At 41.2% G+C, this 20,161-nt stretch overlaps 1 protein-coding gene across 1 annotated transcript in view; it reads left to right on the forward strand.

Moving 5' to 3' along the window:
- The window catches only part of exoc4 (exocyst complex component 4), a 120,736-nt gene that overhangs the window by 37,265 nt on the left and 63,310 nt on the right, over nucleotides 1-20,161 (forward strand). The window contains 1 exon segment of the mRNA XM_034218837.1: nucleotides 5,530-5,626. Within this exon segment, the coding sequence (XP_034074728.1) occupies nucleotides 5,530-5,626 (97 nt within the window).

Raw genomic sequence — 20,161 nt, forward strand, 5'->3', positions numbered from 1 at the left:
ATAGAAATCGCTTTTATTAGATCAGCAGGTTAAAACTGTGAATATGCAGCCGGCTGCCAGTATGATACTGTCACAAGCATACACAAATTTAAATGTATCTGAGTTTAACACAGAGAACATTACTTGAATTGATCACACCAAAAACTAATTTTCATAGCATAACAGCTACAGACAAATGAGGCTATTGAGGTTGAAAATTGGATTATTCTCCATGTTGCTTTCCATTCACACAATTTAGCATGGAATGTGCAGGGCTGGCTAATGGCACAGAGTAAGGGCTTTAATTAAATGAATTGCACAGACATTTGATAGGCTAACAATGAATACTGTAGAGAAATCTCCATATTGCAGAATCCTACCCGGCCGTCAAATATCAATTTAGTGTATCTACCATATTTTTTTAAACAAAACCGCCACAAAAAAATGTAAAAGGAAAACAATGAAGAAAAATATGTATATAGACATGATTGTATATCAACATGAAACGTTATCATAAATACAATTATATGGAGAGATGATTAATAGCGAGAACAAAAATATACATCATTTTACAAAGACTAGTGAAGAGTGCTTCATACTGAAAACATATAGTTATACAATCAAGAAACGTTTTATATATTTGTACAATATACCAAAATATCATTGAATTATCATAAATTGTGACATATTTGGTAAAACATGTACCTCAAGTAGGGAATTATGAGTTGTTGGACTAACTTCAGTCCTTTTTTTCATACAGGCACAGACATTTAGATGGCGGGCAGAAAACCGATTTCAAACCACTTGTAGATTAGGGATTATGACTGTTCCTCAGCCCTGCCTGTCTGGATTTCCCCATCTCGCTCTCTCTGGCACATGCATACAGAAACACTCTTTTCCCGGGAGACGAGGAGTGTGTTAAAGAAGGCATCACACGTTTGTTCTCTCCCTGCCTAAATCTGGGCAGGGCCGGAATTCATCATAGGATCAAACCCTTTTCTCATCAAACCCAGGAAAGTGTAGCTAATGCAATTTCACTAAGTCACTGCCCGACTTGATTACATGTGGGCTGGGGAGCGCATGCTAAGGCACCATAGGGGGTTGGATGAGTGTCACTGTGTGAGTGTGTGTCAGCATATGGTATCTGTGTAGTTTAGGTGGATCCATTTGAGTCAGTCCAACACTCAAAAGTATGTGTGCTTTTTTTGAAGCTGGTGTGTATACATATCTTTACCTGTTTGTACCCCTCTAATCCATGGATGTTTTTATGGACAGAAGTGGTGTGTCATGTCTGCTTAGGTGTGTGTGTTGCTGACGGAGCAGTGGTCCTCGAGGGGGATTTCAGGCAGATTTGGCAACATTAGAATGTGTCGCTACTTCCTTTCCAGCTTTCAGTTGCCGTCCCACTGAGCACCACACCTCCACACACCCCTCCTACTAATCCTGGATCAGACCACACACCGAGGGACTGAAATGCACAGACACCGGTCCAGAGAACATCAAGGAATACTCAAGCACACACACACACACACACACACACACACACACACACACACACACACACACACACACACACACACACACACACATACACATACACATACACATACACACACACACACACTCACAAACAAAATGACACTTTTACACATTTTTGTTTTGGAGAGACGGCTGGCAGCAGTACGGTGGCAACCTGACCTGCAGCCGGAGCCACCCTGTCACGTCTAGACAACTCTGAAGAACCCCATGCATATTAATGCTGGCCTATTTAATATTCATCAGTGCAATGCCCTGTTGGCAGCTGGTCGCAGACCCCACGGATCAATGGGGTCTCTTCCTCGCTCCTTTGTCTGACACAGATGCAGATGTTTAGAGCATGAAATTAAATTGGTCACTGTCATTGGGAATACATGCCTGGTAGTCAATTTGGTGTGTGTTTGTGTAGTTGCTGCAAGTTTGACGTGGCTCTTGGAGCAGACAGGTAACGCTAACTTCCCCAGAGTCTTTGACATGTTGATGTTATTCATGAGAACTTGAGTTTTTGCAAGTTGATGACAAGGAAACAAAAGTTTAGCCCGCACCTTCCACATTGATAACCAGTGAGAGAGAGAGAAAGATGGAGAACATGGGAGAGAGGGTGGATGAGCAGTAGGTGGCAGCTTTGTTTAGGAGCCTGTAATTGAGTCTTAATTGAATTGGCACCAAAGGAAGGATGGAGAGATGGAAAAAGAGAGTATGAGTGAATTGGACCTTATCCCTGTCTTCACTTAGCAACGCGCATGTGGGCTTACCACGCAGGTGAATTTTATGGCAACAGATCAGAATCAAAAACCCTTGATTTGAAAGTTTTGGATGGATTGAAACCTTTTCTTGTCATTCTAATGAAAATACGAAGCGTGTTGTCTCCCAATTGAAACTTGTTCCTTTATAAATGTATTACGGAGCCCGGCACAGGGAACAATGGCTTGATATGCATTTGAATGCAAGGCTATGCAGGCGGGGCAGGTAATGCGGAACAGGCTTGCGCACTATGCCGTAGTGTCTTTGTGTTATATCACACACGCTTCACAAGGTCGTATTGGACATGGAAATGAAACGACAGAGCAAGGCTTTGTGCCGAAGTGAAATCTCACCGTTTCAGAAAGCGCATGCACACACATCCTTACCCAGTCCTGAAACCCTATCAATGTGGATCAGTGTGTTGTTTGATTTCTGTCCAGTTTTTCCAACTCTGTACACCTGACACCACATCACACCTCCTTTGAAAAAGAACACAATTTGAACCTTTTTGATGGCATTATTCGAAGTAACAGGCTATTTCCTAAAGGTTTCCCATACAAGAGCCTGTGCATTGTACCAGAATCCCTTGGTTTGGAAGCAAGAAAGTTATCTATTGCATTGCCTGTCCAAATGTGGGTGTATGTTACTGATGTGGGACTTAAACATAAACCTTATATTGAGAAATCCTAATAAAAAACGTTTTCTTTACTGGATAAAGGCAGAAATTCTACCCACTGACCTCAATCACCTATTCCTACTCAACAACTTTTCTTTCAAACACTATAAACGTGCACTTCCAGTAAGGCAAGGCAAGGCAAGGCAAGGCAAGGCAAGGCAAGGCAAGGCAAGGCAAGGCAAGGCAAGGCAAGGCAAGGCAAGGCAAGGCAAGGCAAGGCAAGGCAAGGCAAGGCAAGGCAAGGCAAGGCAAGGCAAGGCAAGGCAAGGCAAGGCAAGGCAAGGCAAGGCAAGGCAAGGCAAGGCAAGGCAAGGCAAGGCAAGGCAAGGCAAGGCAAGGCAAGGCAAGGCAAGGCAAGGCAAGGCAAGGCAAGGCAAGGCAAGGCAAGGCAAGGCAAGGCAAGGCAAGGCAAGGCAAGGCAAGGCAAGGCAAGGCAAGGCAAGGCAAGGCAAGGCAAGGCAAGGCAAGGCAAGGCAAGGCAAGGCAAGTTTATTTATATAGCACTTTTCAACACAAGGCAATTCAAAGTGCTTTACAAAAAATGAAAGAGATTAAGAAAATGGCATTTAAAATCAGTCATTAAAAAGAGAAGCTAATAAAATAAACATTAAAAGAAAAAAATACATGGATAAAAGTTACAGTGCAGTCTAAGATATGAATAGTTCAATTAAAAGCAGCGACAAAAAGAAAAGTCTTCAGCCTGGATTTAAAAGTAGTCAGAGTTTCAGCGGACCTGCAGGTTTCTGGGAGTTTGTTCCAGATATTTGGAGCATAATAACTGAACGCTGCTTCTCCATGTTTAGTTCTGACTCTGGGGACAGAAAGCTGACCAGTCCCTGAAGACCTGAGAGATCTGGATGGTTCATAATTTAGCAGGAGGTCAGAAATGTATTTTGGGCCTAAACCATTCAGTGCTTTATAAACCAGCAGCAGTATTTTGAAATCTATTCTTTGACACACAGGAAGCCAGTGTAAAGACTTCAGAACAGGAGTGATGTGATCCACTTTCTTAGTGTTAGTGAGGACTCGAGCAGCGGCGTTCTGAATCAGCTGCAGCTTCCTAATAGATTTTTTAGTGAGACCTGTGAAGACACCATTGCAGTAGTCGAGTCTACTGAAGATAAAAGCATGGACAAGTTTTTCCAAATCCTGCTGTGACATTAGTCTTTTAATCCTAGATATATTCTTTAGGTGATAGTAGGCTGATTTAGTAACTGTTTTAATGTGACTGTTGAAACTCAGGTCAGAGTCCATGACTACACCTAGATTTCTGGCTCTATCTGTTGTTTTGAACATTGCAGACTGAAGCTCAGCGCTAACTTTTATACGTTCTGACTTGGCTCCAAAAACCATTACCTCAGTTTTATCTTTGTTTAATTGGAGAAAGTTCTGACACATCCAGTCATTGATTTGTTCAATGCACTTACTCAGTGTTTGAATTGGAGCATAGTCTCCTGGTGAAATTGTTACGTAAATTTGTGTGTCATCTGCATAGCTATGGTAACTTATTTTGTTGTTTTTCATTATCTGAGCCAGTGGTAGCATGTAGATGTTAAAGAGAAGAGGCCCCAAGATGGAGCCTTGAGGAACCCCACATGTCATATTTGTCAACTCAGATGTGTATTTACCTATAGAAACAAAGTTGTTTCTGTCCTTTAAGTAGGATTCAAACCAATTCAGAACTGTTTCCGAAAGTCCCACCCAGTTTTCCAGTCGGTCTAGTAATATGTTGTGGTCAACAGTGTCAAACGCAGCACTGATATCTAATAATACTAACACTGAAGTTCTGCCAGTAATGATTAGTATTATTTTAAAACCTACACACACACACACACACACACACACACACACACACACACACACACACACACACACACACACACACACACGGACAGACACGGACAGACACGGACAAAGACAGACAATCATTTTCCTTTGCAGTTAGCTGTATTGACAATGAGCCGCAATTTCTCCTCCATCAATTATATTGATTACTTCAGGATGAGTGGAGGTAATGAGCTTCGGTGTTCTCTCTCTCCCCTATGATCTCCCCTCTTCCCCTGTCTGCTGCCCCCTCCCCTCTAACTCCCCCCTTCCCCCTCTCTGAGCATGTTACATGGCAATGATTTTCTGATTAACCCTGTTAGCTGTGGGGTTCACCCACACAGTGACGCAGGGGCATGGAGGAGTGTGAGCATGTGGGAGACATTTAGATTTGTGATGGAGAGCTGCACCGATTGAATGATTTATTAGGGCTGAAGTTCTACTCCTGTACTGATTAGATATTTAATTATTTTGAAATGTTTCTGAATAATATAAGATTTTGAAAACGTATGTTGATTTTGAGGGTACATCATATGTAGTTCAGAGTTCAGGGTCATCTGCAGAGCAGCACTCTTGGCATAAGTTGGGATTTTGTTTCTTAAAAACAGACAGAATTGTGATGATTGATTGGAAGCACATATTCAACCATCAAAATGTAAATATGATCTTACATATGATTGGCACATACTAGTTCAAGCACCCCTGCTGCGATATCGCCATGCCTGATTTCATCATGTTAAATTAAGCGAAGTCTTTCTCCTGTGTTCTAGGTGGTGCTGATGACAACCTGATTGAAGGGGGAGAAATGAAGTTTGTGTGTAAACCGGGAGCGAGGAACATCACTGTCATCTTCCAGCCTCTCCTCAGGTAAGGCACTGAGTGATACACTTTAGATCCAAACAAAACATTATTTGCAATTGGTTTCAAGATGTGCTCCTAGTTCATCAGGAATGTGATCAGCAACACACAACAGCAACAAGTCTACAGTCACTCATCTGCAATAAGACACCGCTTAGTGCTGATATAGTGTACGAGTATGATGACTGTGGTCTAAGAGGAGGTAAATGAAGCGACAAGCAAATTATAATTTCAAACAAGCCGTTACTGTTAATTTTGCTGTCGCAAAGGCAATAGAGTGCCGCTTGTGCAAGGCAATAAATCAGTCATGGCAATTTGACTAAACAAGATGTCGTTTTATTATAACTTAAGTGTTATACTGGTATATTTTTAGATGAAAGCTGCTACGGTCCTGCATAACATCAGGACATTTGATGTACAACTCTTCTTAAGCGACTTAATCATATCAGGTTCAAATAAAGTAAATACATGACCCAACCGGCTGTATTTACTGGAAACATTTGGGCAGGATTCATTTAATTGGATAAGATACATGTGTGAGACATGTGCCACTACAGTCATACTCTTCTGTCAGAGAGAGATGGTCAAACCACTCAAGACATATGACGGCTGGGACATGACTCAATACCACTAAAATGTAATTATATTACACGGCCTCTTAGTGACCATCTATCGATTTCAACCTTTTTAATGTTTAGTCGGATATCGTAAATCAAACATGATGTAATATACTGTACATTCAGGACCAAATGTTTTGTTGATACCATCCAGGAATTGGGATCGACTACCACCCTCGCTTTTATTTCCCATTACATTTGCGTATTGTGAAGGGTTGTCTTTGTGGGGCTGTTCTGTACGTCTGGTAGTTTTCTATACGGCGCTGTAGTCCCAGGCGAGTAGTGTAAATCTAATATTGAAGCACTTTAATTGAATTGGCCTCCATGCAGTGATACATTAGCTTCTAGGATCCATTAAACAGAGATGCTTCCTTCTTCCACACTATGGCGCCTGGCATACATTTTCTACAATTTGAACATCATGTTGCAGTGGTTTAATGCAGGATAAGTGTTCTTTTTGGAAGTTGACAGATGTTTTGCAAAAGTTTCTTGAATGCTATATTATTGCCAACTGCGTAGTACATTTATCATGAGATAACTAACTTGCTTACTGTTGGTTCTGTACTCTTATAGTCAGTGATTACAGCGATACTTGGCCAATACAGACAGATGTTTTCTTAGAATTTGTTCAAGTATACTGGCAAAATCAATTGGAGGTATTCCCTGACCATGATATGTTGGACTTCTAAAAATAAATCAGAGAACATATGCCAGTTAATTTAGTTAAGCTAGATTGCACTTCATCTATCAAATCCATGTTGCTCTTCATCAAATCCCCACTAACCTAAACTGTATTGTCAAATGTCATGTTACCTTTCGTGTGATTGATTGATGTTCTTTGACAGCAAAATAGGACTGTCTGTTTGTCTGTATGTGTGCGTGCATGCATGTCTCTATGGGTTGCCTGTGTGTTTATGTCCCTTTACTGATGCGTTGGCCCTGAGTTCCTCTCTTAAACACTTTCATTTTCTCCCTGCCACACATGCCCAACCCCTGTTTACTGTGGGTCTGGCCAAGCTTTTGTCTGAACAAATGACCAAAAATAAAACGGTGAGTAGCTTTCTGCCCACCTCGCCCATGTTATCTGTAATGGCTCATATCAATCACACCAAACTGCCTTGCACACAGGGCCCTCTCCTCTTTCTCTCCCTCCCTCTGACTTGCCCTCTCCAGACTTGTAGTGCCAATGAAGCGCTGTTTCTTGCAGATGGTTTTCTAATGGCGGCGCTCTAGCATTCCACTGATGGATCACCACACCTCCTGCAGCCAGCCATGCAACTCATGGCAGCTTTAATCACAGAAGCAGTCGGGGGTTTGCGGCAGTGGAAGTCAGCCACTGTGTGGCAATGCGCGGGCATACGAGAAAACTGGTCTCAGTGTTTGATTGCAAATAGTTATTGCGTGTGGTGGTCTATTAAGAGTTTTTGTGATGTTTTTGACTTGGTTTGTCTGAATTACGGAAAACTGCGTTAATGTTTATAAAATATGGTGGAAGGGTGGAGCATGGTAAAAGGAAGAACTCAATTAATCGTGAAGCAGATCGGACTGAACAAGGGGTGAATACAATATTTTTTTTTCCTTTCGTTAACACTGTGAGAAAGGGCCATGGGTGCTTCATTAATGTGATGTCGGATTAATCTGAGAAATGTATTCCCGTTTGTGAACATTTGAGTAAATGTGACATTATAGTATATTTAAATTCATGTAACTTTTGAGTGAAATATTGCTATGTACGGCCAACCTGGTCCAGAGAGGTTTAACCTCAGGGAATCAGATCAAAACCTGTTAACAACCTTATCAGATCCCTTAAATAGCTTATATTATAATTCCTCATCATTTATAGCCATATCCTTTATATTTGGAAACCATTTAAATATTAAAGTACGGCTAAGCTCCTTATTTCATTCTACAGTGTGATTATGTTTTATCTTTTGCCTAGCTGAATATCATATTCAGCTGCAGCATTAACCCAATTTCCTAGTGGGTATTACCACTTCAGCTCATAATATATTAAGTACCCCACTCATGGTTCAGATGATGCTCCATGCAATTGGCTTGTCATTTAAAAGGAAACACGACGTGAACATGCTCAGTTAAAAACAACACAATTAACTTCATGATACCAGTTGTCTAGAAAAGTCAACATATCTGACTTTATTGTCAGCAAAAAGCATGTGGAATTGGTCATTGGCTCAACCAAGGTTGTGGTTCGCTATCCTCCATGCTTTTGGACAGAAGCGGCCAGAGAGTAAACAGTGAATAGAATTACATATCTACATTTGTGATCCAGAATATTCTGGAGGGAGTATATATCCCACCTGGTGTTGGAAGAACCCCAGGAAGAGCTGGAGCACGTGGCTGTGGAGGGGGACATCTGTCTTACCTTGGCTGGCATGCTGCCCCTAGGACCTACTCTGGCTAAAGGCCAACATTTGGATGGATTTGAATGAGAAGGGAACTAGTGTGGAGTGGACTCTTCGAATGTACACATTGCAATCCAACCTGTCTATGGTTATATTGCACCAGTAAATATGCCTTTCTGAAGCCATTGCTAACAAAACGTACATGGCTTTCCCTACAATGTCCTTCCCTACAATGTCCTTCCTTTTTTTAAAGTAAACACTGGTGTTGTTTCTGTGTTACAAACTTTCTGTGTTTCTGTGTGTTTGACATTTTCTTCGGTTTGTCAGACCAGCAAATATGTTTGAATTTCATTCTGACATGGTTATAGGCAGCTAGCATATAGCGAAAGAGTTGTGTGTACATTTGACTTGGCGTTCATGGTTACATTTATCCAGAGAAGAAGACCGTATGACCTCTCATATTGACAAACATAATCCCCCCTGTGATTTCCGCCATGTCTGTTCTAAGCTGAGCCGTGTTGGGGCTTGTAGTGAGTGAATGAATACGATTTTTACTGGCTGACAAGTAAAGCAAACCAACCTGAAGTGTCAAAGCGTGGAATGTATGTCTTTAAAGATGCTCTCACAAACATGAGGCAGACATGAGGTAGTGTTTGTGCATGTAGCAGCCAATTTAGTTTGACTTGTGGGGTCTCCTGCTGACATTTGGGTGGTATTTACAGCCCTTGCTCCGGACAAGGTTGGCATTTTGAAAAGTTTCAGCAGGCCCCTAATCCCTCTCTGTTCACCATCCACCACAGGATGACCAGGCATGGCCAAGCAGGTAGACGTGGGCTATATTTGTATCTGTGTTGCAGTGTGTGTATTTGTGTGTGCAGGTGAAGCCAAAAGTTTCAGTTTTATATTGTACGTCCTATGTAGGTCAGCACAGAGTAGAAGGTACAATGAAATGTATTGAACAAAAGAAAGGGTCAGCTCAGTGACAAAAAAAACTTTTTGGAATAAGATAACTAGTGTATAATAAAGAATACATATGTAAACATTTTTGGGATTACATAGAACAAAACGTATATATATGTACAGTATACAGCACTATATACATAAATTACATTTGGAAGTGTTTCCTTGTACGATGTGAGGGTCTAAGGACAGAGGGTGTCGTATTGTCATACTGATATTCTGTACAAACTGTGAAGTCCACTGAGACAAATGTAACATTTGTGATATTGGGCTATATAAATAAACATTGATTGATAAATGAAAAGATGATTTTGTATCAAAGTGACATGTTCATCCAAAAGTATAGGAATAACATAAAATATGAGGGAATGGAATAAGATGAAAATATATATACTATATGCATATTTAGGATTATCTGCATGATTGATGAGTGTATACAACAGTTTTGTAATGCATATTTAAGTAAATACTAAAAAGTAAAAGCCGAGTTGTTGTATTGCCATGTAGGAAGTTAATTTGTGTGTTAGTTAAGTGTTATCATAACTGGGTGGAATGATGGCCAGATCTATAAAAATAGAGATTTTAGGAATGTAATTTTAGAGACTCACAGTCATGAACTTACGTGCTTGCTGAAGGGCTTTATGTAATAGTATCATACTCATGCTCGGCTAATTTCCTTCTCATTTAATTTTGCCTTCAATCTCGCTCCTTCCTAATTGCTATTCCTGACTCTGAATAGAGTTTGGACTTAAACCTGACCTGTAGGGATGAGTCATTTGAGAGTTTGAATCATCTTTCAATATTATTTACTGTGTCTCGTCAGAATTTAACTCAAAGCCCATTTTTATGTGTATGTGGGTGCTGTTTTTGCTCTCTGTATATTTGTGTACCAAAACATAAAGAAAGCTTAGTCATCCCGCTGGTCTTCAGATAATGTCAGACTGACGGACGTACTAGATGAAAGGCTTCCCTGCTGTGTAGCAGCCGACCGAGTTCAGATCTCATCGTATGCACTCACAGAATTAGCTTATTAAAACATACTCACGGAGATTTAGAGATACTCGAACTCATGCAAGGTCTCCTCAAAGTTGATTCCGCTTTAAGTGTCCACACTGGAGAGGAAAGAGTCAGAGGGTCAGGGAGTGACAGAGCGCGCTCGGGGGGGGGGGGGGGGGGGGAAGGACAATGGAACAAGTGATGAAAGGAACGAGGAGCGGATGCAAAGCTAGATGACAGGAAATGGACAGAAGGGCTCTGCCTCCCACCGCTGTAGCCTGTGGTGGAAAGGAAACACACCATGATTATGCACTAATTTCACACTCTCATTACCTCCCCTCCTGAGCAGCATACACACACACACACACACACACACACACACACACACACACACACACACACACACACACACACACACACACACACACACACCCACCAAGGCAGAGAGGGAGAGCAAAAGTTAGAGGTGAAAAGAAGAAGCAATAACAATGGACTGTTATTGCACAAAGCTTGCTAATTCAGTCGCTGATTAAGTATTTTTTTTGTTCATACACTGTAGACATGATACACCATGGAATTGTGTTCATTTTGTTTTATATTAACTGTGAAGCCAATATCTGATCTACAGCATGGTCCACTGTTCACTTTTTGATCTTAAATAGTTATTGCCACAGATCATAAGCTAAATCAATTTCAAATTCCTAATGGCGACATGATTTGTAAAGCCAGAGAAGCATGCTTTCATTTGAATGTATCGTTAACTAATGATGATGAACAGACAGAAAAGCAAGTGTGTTTATTGTGTTCTCTGGGAAGGAAGGGCTGCGGTAGTTGTTGTCCATTCGCTCCCTACTGCTAAAATAAAAATGGCAGCCATTACTCAGGTATTTATGAACCATATAGGTTCTGCCATTACATTGTTTTTTATGACGTTGATCCACTATGTACACTGAACAAAAATATAAATGCAACACTTTTGTTTTTGCTCCCATTTTTCATGAGATGAACTCAAAGATCTAAAACATTTTCTATACACAAAATAACCATTTCTCTCAAATATTGTTCACAAATCTGAAAAAATCTGTGATAGTGAGCACTTCTCCTTTGCCGAGATAATCCATCCCACCTCACAGGTGTGGCATATCAAGATGCTGATTAGACAGCATGATTATTGCACAGGTGTACCTTAGGCTGGCCACAATAAAAGGCCACTCTGAAACGTGCAGTTTTGCTTTATTGGGGGGGTCCGAAAATCAGTCAGTATCTGGTGTGAGGGGTAGGGTTAGGGTTAGGGTAATTGTGAATTGAGTGGCCCATGGTGGTGGTGGGGTTATGGTATGGGCAGGCGTATGTTATGGACGACGAACACAGGCCACTCGATTCACAACATTACCCTAACCCTAACCCTAATCCTAATCCTACCCCTCACACCAGATACTGACTGGTTTTCGGACCCCCCCAGACCCCCCCCAATAAAGCAAAACTGCACGTTTCAGAGTGGCCTTTTATTGTGGCCAGCCTAAGGCACACCTGTGCAATAATCATGCTGTCTAATCAGCATCTTGATATGCCACACCTGTGAGGTGGGATGGATTATCTCGGCAAAGGAGAAGTGCTCACTATCACAGATTTTTTTAGATTTGTGAACAATATTTGAGAGAAATGGTTATTTTGTGTATATAGAAAATGTTTTAGATCTTTGAGTTCATCTCATGAAAAATGGGAGCAAAAACAAAAGTGTTGCGTTTATATTTTTGTTCAGTGTAGTTAATTGGGCAGCATGAACGGCCTAATTCCCTGTTACAGCAAATGAACTAAGGCACAGGATAAAAAAATGTATTCTTGCATCAAGATTATATTGATCAAAAGTCATTGTTTTGCGACAATACTGGTGTTTCAAACATGAAGATAACCACAGTGGTATAACTGCAAATGTCAAAAATAATTTATGGTCAAACCTTCATTTAGTCAAGCAGCGGCTCCATAATTACCGGTGAAGACTAGTTTTCCTTCAACAATAACATCAGTAGTCAGCCTCAAAGCGCTGTCAGTGTTGGGCTTTTAAAATGCAGCATGGACGCCTTGTCTTAAGTCTTCCTCACACATACATGCACATACTGCTTTGCTCTGCCATCCCTTGCTCTCTCTTCTAATCTTTTCTCACTCGTTCAGGAGGATTTCTCTCAGTAAATAGCAGCCTCCCTATCTCTCCCTTTCTAACCCACACCCATTAAAAACTGGGAGCATAGTTGGGAATCAGGGGCAGAGAGGATTTTACACTGGAAAGGTCAGAGAAAGAGAGATAAAGAAGGTAGAAGAAAGAAACCAACAACAGAGAGAAGAGAGCAGATGGAAGGGAATGAAAGAAAAACACAAAGCAAAAGATGAGAAACAAACAGACAGGTGGGATGAGGATACAGAGAGATAAGTCAGAGGAAGAAGAAGGAAATGCAGAGGAATAGAGAGGCTCTTAGTTTGGGTGAATGCTGGGTGGTATGTAGGTCTGCTTTGAATTCAAGTTGTTTACGGGCACATACACACTCCTTTTACAGCCGCAATATGCTGAACATTGGGGAGAAAAGGAAAAGGGAAGATGGCAAAGACTAGACTACTAAACACAAGGTATCGGAAAATTGATCAGAGTTTGAGAAAATACATTGTCATGTTCTACATTCTTTGTGAAATGTTTAAAAGTCAATACAGCTGCATATATTTGGCACATTTCTGGAAACAATGTTTTAATGTGGGTGTGTGTGTGTGTGTGTGTGTGTGTGTGTGTGTGTGTGTGTGTGTGTGTGTGTGTGTGTGTGTGTGTGTGTGTGTGTGTGTGTGTGTGTGTGTGTGTGTGTGTGTGTGTGTGTGTGTGTGTGTGTGTGTGTGTGTGTGTGTGTGTGTGTGTGTGTGTGTGTGTGTGTGTGTGTGTGTGTGTGTGTGTGTGTGTGTGTGTGTGTGTGTGTGTGTGTGTGTGTGTGTGTGTGTGTGTGTGTGTGTGTGTGTGTGTGTGTGTGTGTGTGTGTGTGTGTGTGTTTTCAGAAACTACCATTCTAAATGTTAAGTCACCTGTTATTATTATATTTTATATATATATATACACACACACACACACACACACAAGCACCAACCTTGTTGTAAATAATACTGCCGTTTTTATCGCTTTCCAAAAGTGCAACTTCAGCCACTTTCTAGTGAGGTGCAGAGTTCTCAATCTCCGCCCGTCTTATAAGCACACACATGCACAGAGACAGACATACACACCACCGGAATGACACACACACGTGCACACGCGCACACATATTGTGCAGGAGATTAGATCCATCATTACGGGGGTCTTTTCTCTGGCTATAGAAGATGGATAAACTCTTTGATTGTGTTTATCCATCCCATAATGGAATCAGACTCGGTCTCCAGGGCAACCTGTCCAACAGCCTCATGTGAAGCAGACAGTCTTCACTTGGAGCTTAAGGGGGTCTGGTTTGTCTGAACGCTCAGCAGTAGACTTCTTATGAAGTCGGCTTTGAAGGTCCCCGAGGTTTTGGCACTGTGTGGGGGAAATAGTGGATTCTGGGAATTGTTACACGGTCAGATAAGAGGCAGAAATTGTGCCGGGAAACAAAGGCAAACATGTATACGGACCTTAAATTCACACAAAACCACATACTCGGTTAGGTCTTTGCAGCTTGTCCAGATGACCAGGTCATAATCACACAGATGTTCACACATTCATGCCGTCCCTACCCATGAAGTCCCCCGCAGTGCCTGATTGTCTCTGATTGGCTGCTTTCAAAAGAGATGATATTGTATTCTCAGGAGATTTGTAGTATTGTGTGTGTGTTTTTCTGCGTTTTGTGTTACCAACAATAACTTCTAATCACATTTATTGGGTGTACAATAATTTAATTACGCCTAATATGGTTTTTCAGACCTGTTGCTATGAAAGGATGGAAGTGGGAGGACAGAATGCCCTCAATGCTTATTGAATAAATGCCAGAGGGAGCCGCTGCCAAGAAGAGAATTACTGATCCACAATGAAGAGATGTCTGCACCATGTGTTGCTCTCAGCCACGTCCCTCACTGTTCTGTTTGTGTTGTATTTAAGGATAGAAAGCTGCAGAAAGAACAGTTCCACTACCTTCTAAAAATTCAAATCTTGCAATATTAATACAAAAATAACCTTATTCTCTTGTGTTTTTTAAGTTTCTGTCCTTCTGAGAGTAATGTCAAGGTAAAGACAGGGTGCGGGAGATGGGCTATTTTCAGATATTCTCTGGTTCCTGTCCAACACACATGCTTCAGTTTCTCCTTTTGAATTCAGCCTCAGTCGTCCGTCTTTCCTCTTTCCATCCTTCTTTCCCTTGACAACATGAGCTGCCACTCTGTGTTACTGTCACATGATCAAGCGCTGGCCCCCACATCACAGCAGCCTTTGATTGGCCAGGCCTTTCCAGGTCGGCGAGCCGCTGCCTGATAATAACCTTGTTTGATTGCTGGAGCAGAGATGTAATTGATTGATCTGCTCAACCTTTCTCTCTCTCTCTCTCTCTCTCTCTCTCTCTCTCTCTCTCTCTCTCTCTCTCTCTCTCTGTCTCTGTCTCTCTCTCTGTCTCTCTCCTCTGTCTCTCTCTCTCTCTCTCTCTCTCCTCTCTCTCTCTCTCTGTCTCTCTGTCTCTGTCTCTCTCTCTGTCTCTCTCCTCTCTCTCTCTCTCTCTGTCTCTCTCTCTCTCTCTCTCCTCTCTCCTCTTCCTCTCTCTCTCTCTCTCTCTCCTCTCTCTGTCTCTCTGTCTCTCTCTGTCTCTCTGTCTCTCTGTCTCTCTGTCTCTCTGTCTCTGTCTCTGTCTCTCTCTCTGTCTCTGTCTCTGTCTCTCTGTCTCTCTGTCTCTGTCTGTGTGTGTCAGTTGATTGCAGAGGGGAGACTCCAGATAAGCTCACGCGTACACACAAGCCTCGCCTCACGCACACACACATTTCTGTAATTTTATAATACGCAGTGAGTACCGGAGGTGGGCAGATTAGAGAAAGTGTGGAGGGAGTTTGTTTTTTAAACTCTTCCCAGCACATCTGCCCTGTGTATCTCTCTAAACAAACCCAACCAACCAATCAACAAGCCATTAAGCCTCATTAAAACACCCCAACTCCCTCTGAAAGGCTTGTTTGTGATCTCCTAATTGGTGGTTACATAAGTTGGTCCATCTTTCGGATAGTTAATTATTCTCAAAGATAGATGGTCTCAGCTCAATGCAGCATCTAATCCAATAGTTGCTAAACAGACTCCAGGCATTTCTAGGAGACAGTGTTTCAGACTAAATAATTGGGCTTGGAGAATATTTGTCCTTTTTGTGTGCATGTTTGGGGTAAAATCAAGGTTCTACAAGCTAACTAATATAAGGTTACATTTGTGTTTGTCTGTCGCATTCCCCCTCTCTAATTAAATTGCATGGGTTAATTTATGGTTAGTGCTTTCACATAATGGGCATATTTGACTTGTGTTGTACCTGCTTGTGAATGGAAGCAAAATGAACAAGTTCTTGGACAAAAAGTGTATTTACTGGTCGTGTCTTCGATTTGTACATATTGGGTAATTTGTCCTTTCACTTTATTTGTCCTCCTTTAGTTTTAAATGATCTTCTTGGGGAATATAATAAATGCATTTTCCCAGAACACCCTGGCACTGTAGTGATGTCTGGAAGATAGGGGTTTTTAATTCTGGATATATTAGTAACCAAATATGTCTCCTCCGTGCCAAAAATGACTCATAACAAACGTAAACCACCAGATCAAGAGGAAACTAAAAACTCTGATAAGGAAACAACATTTTGAAGAGATGGATATTTCTCCGCCTTCGTCCTCCCTTTGCTATCAGTGATGGTTTGATCCTCAACCAGTCATGATGGAATCATGGTGCGCCCATTGCATGTGCAACCAGTGGAAAAGTCAAACTGACAGAGTCCGTACATCTCCTCTCCTCTGTCTCCTCTCCTCTCCTCTTACATTATTTAGAGGTAAAGGTTATGGATGTAAATATACAGTATCTGCGGGATAATTGTCCTTTTCCCTCCAAGCCTGTGAAGGTTTCCTCAGAAGAAGGAAAATCGATGTAGACGTCGATCACTTCACTTCACTTGAAAATTCATCCGAACCAGCAGGAATACACGTGTTACTTCCCCATTGCTCCATCTGCTCTCCTGTTTTCAGTGGAGCAGTGAAGCGAGCGAAGTGGAGGGTTAGAAACACTTTTGCAATAAAGTGTAACAACACTGAACTGCCGAGCGTTCCTCCAGGGTTTATGAGTGCAGCACGTTCACCAAAGCCCCCCTGTGCCAGTGAGTGGTCTTTTCACTCAAACTGTTTGGCTAAATTCATTACATCCACCCAAAATAGAGCTCACTCCCACAACAATGGCGCCTAGAAGGGGATTTCAACCAGAATAGGACATAACACGCAGTATCAGGGGAATGAACAACAGAAAGGAGGTGGGTAGAAAGAGGAAAAGGCGAAAATCCATTTTGTTTGATGTTACTGTCTCACCCTGGCAGCAAATGCTGGAGGAAAAACCCTGTGAAATGACATTAGGGGCGTCTTGTAATGTGATTTCAGCTATGTGTGAATATGAGATTTCTAATGGATTTGAGCACATTAGAGCAGTCTTTATCTGTAGTATTTATTCCCCCCTGGTTTCAAATGCAATTTGCTAAGTACGACGTTTCACTCAGCTCTAGCTTACTAGCTTTCTGGCTGGAAGGGATGTGGGGGAGGATTTTGTTATTTCTCTTTTTGTGGAGGGGCACTACATAAAGATATCATGATAAATATTCGAGGCACAGCATTTGTGACAAATTGATGTATTATAGGAGAGAGAGATGAGCGAGGGTATGCAGAGAAGAATAGTTTCAGTAAGAGTGTGTGCATCTGTATTTGAGTTTATTCTTCTATTGATAGGCTAGACATTTACCACACATTTATTCATGTATTTTTTTTTGTACAGTAGTCTACACATTAAGCATTGAGGGTGCTGAGAAGTTTGACTTCATGTTTTGCCTTTGAAAGATTGCTTAACTTAAAGGGAAAGTTCACCCCAAAATCAAAAATACAGCTTTTCTCTTTACCTGTAGTGCTTATTAACAAATTCAGCTTTCTTTTGATTAGAGGCCAGGGTGCTTGGTGCACTCTTTAACATTTGTGTGCAATGAAAAGGCAGTACTTGGGATGAATGATCAGACCAGTTTGCAAGACTACAGTGCTCTTACAGAGTGCCATTTTCATATCACTCCACCAGTATGTCACATTGGTTACATTCTAACAAATAAGGAGACGAAGACTTGTGTTTGTCTTCAATTTTCCTGACACCCTAATACAGGGATGGGCAACTTTGATGGTGGTGGGGGCCAAATCATTGATGTACTGGCCACCAGGGGGCCGCAGATTCACTTGGAACACACACACACAAAAATTCCATGTGTTGTATGTAATTATTAACAAATATACTAAGTCTGACATCTTCATTGACATTTTACAATCAAAGGGAACATCCCCAAAAAATGGGAACATCCTCTAATAAGCTCACTAAACAAATATCAGTTCACAGAAATATTATTTCATTTTTACAAGTGGCATGTTTGTATTGAACAGGTTATTAAACAGTGGAATAAAACTATTTTAAACTATTGGAAAGCACGGAAAATGTGTGTGTATTGAGATTAACCATTAGATGACATACACATTAAGTCATGAACACTAACCCAGACATTAGTTGTCTAACTTGAACCTAAAACACTTGTAGCCTGTCTCTGCATTCCCCTTATTCCACAATAAGGGGAATGTCAACACAGACACCTGTCAGCCCGCACTCTGCTGTTCCTCAGCACCACTCCCCCTCCCTCCCGCTGAAATTATGAATGAAAAGCGTAGTAATCATATATAACACGGCAGGGTCCGTGACAGTTTGTTTTCATCTGATTTCAAATCAACAAAATCTTGGTTTTAAGAATATTAAACTTGTTTCGCCAAATTCAGATGATAAAAACAACTTTTAAGCTTGTAAAGGCATAATTACAAGAGGCAACTTAAATTCACAGCAGGCATAACAACAGCCGGTGTTTCTTGTGAGGGTTTCCCCGGGAAACAAACACAATACACACAAATGCGTCACAGATTATTTCGCGGTATTTGAAATCATCTACGCAGCTCGCGACGTAACTAGGAGTCTAGTGGACGGTATCAGTACTACAAGTAAAAAAAAAAAATGTGTTTTTAATTTTTTTAATCAATTACGTTGTTTATAAATTAATCTGAGGGCCGCAAAAAGAGGAGGTGGGGGCCGCATGCGGCCCGTGGGCCGCCATTTGCCCATCCCTGCCCTAATATCTGTGTCTGACTGATTGGGGTCACGGCATCGCTGATTAGCATGCACATTTACGTGTTCCTGTTAGCATTTCCGCAAATTGTCACAAATCAGCCAATATGGTGCACTCCGAACTCTCTGCAGGCTTAATGAGCTAGATTAAGACAGAAGTGATTTAACCCCTGCATGCGACACACACACACACACACACACACACACACACACACACACACACACACACACACACACACACACACACACACACACAGGGACACACACTATAACCACCACACCTCCACCCTGTATTTCAGAAGATAGGAGATGGAGCAAGGCCATTATGCAAATGTAAGGTGTCAAGTGTAAATGAGATTGGAGATATGGAAAACAGAAGTATTGAATATCACACCGGCTCCCTTGGCAACAGCACCGAGGTAATGAGAGCATTCCAGGACGTTGGCTAGCAAAAGCCTTCGTTACACTGAGAGATAGCAGAGTGCAAAAGAGTAAGACAATAGTAAGAGGAAGTCCATTGGGTCTTGTTGATAAGAAAGACTAGATAACACTACCACCTGCATTATTAAGACCTGGAGGATGAATAAGTAAGATGGGGGAATTCATTACTTTCTCAGGAGGTTGTTGTTTTTGACTTGATTGTCTTAGAAAGTTATTATCTGTTGCTGAGTATAGTGAATAGATGCAGCCAGGGAGAAAATAGTAACACTTCTAGATTCATTTTGAAACCTCATATTTTTGTTTAATTGGACGCTATTAATAATACCTGATATCTTGCACGTATGGAGAGCTTGATTTATTAATATTTTTCTTTTAAATCTGCAGTCGTAACTCTAGCTCATCCTTTATAACAATTTGATGGCCCTCTTCAGTAACTCGGAGGACTTCACTCAGGGGTCATGAACCTCATGTTTAACATCCATTATCTGACTGACAAATATGATAAATGAATTGACAGTGTATATATATATAACTTAATTTATTTTACTGTACCAAACAATAAAATGATGAATACCAATGTTAACTAATTTATACTAATGCTATAATAAATTGTACTTTATAAGGACGTGTAATAGAATATCTTATAAGTAAAGATTATCAATTATCATTTTATTGTTGGCTCCACTAGCAGCCATTATTTTGTTTCTATTATATAGACATAGGTATTCTTCTCGTTGCTCTTTACTCTTCTCGTTGTACTTGTATACCAACAATAAATGCTTCTAATCTAAGTACACCAATGCGCAGGTTTCAGGAATAC

Source organism: Gymnodraco acuticeps, unplaced genomic scaffold, assembly GCF_902827175.1.
Source record: "Gymnodraco acuticeps unplaced genomic scaffold, fGymAcu1.1, whole genome shotgun sequence".
NCBI lineage: Eukaryota > Metazoa > Chordata > Actinopteri > Perciformes > Bathydraconidae > Gymnodraco > Gymnodraco acuticeps.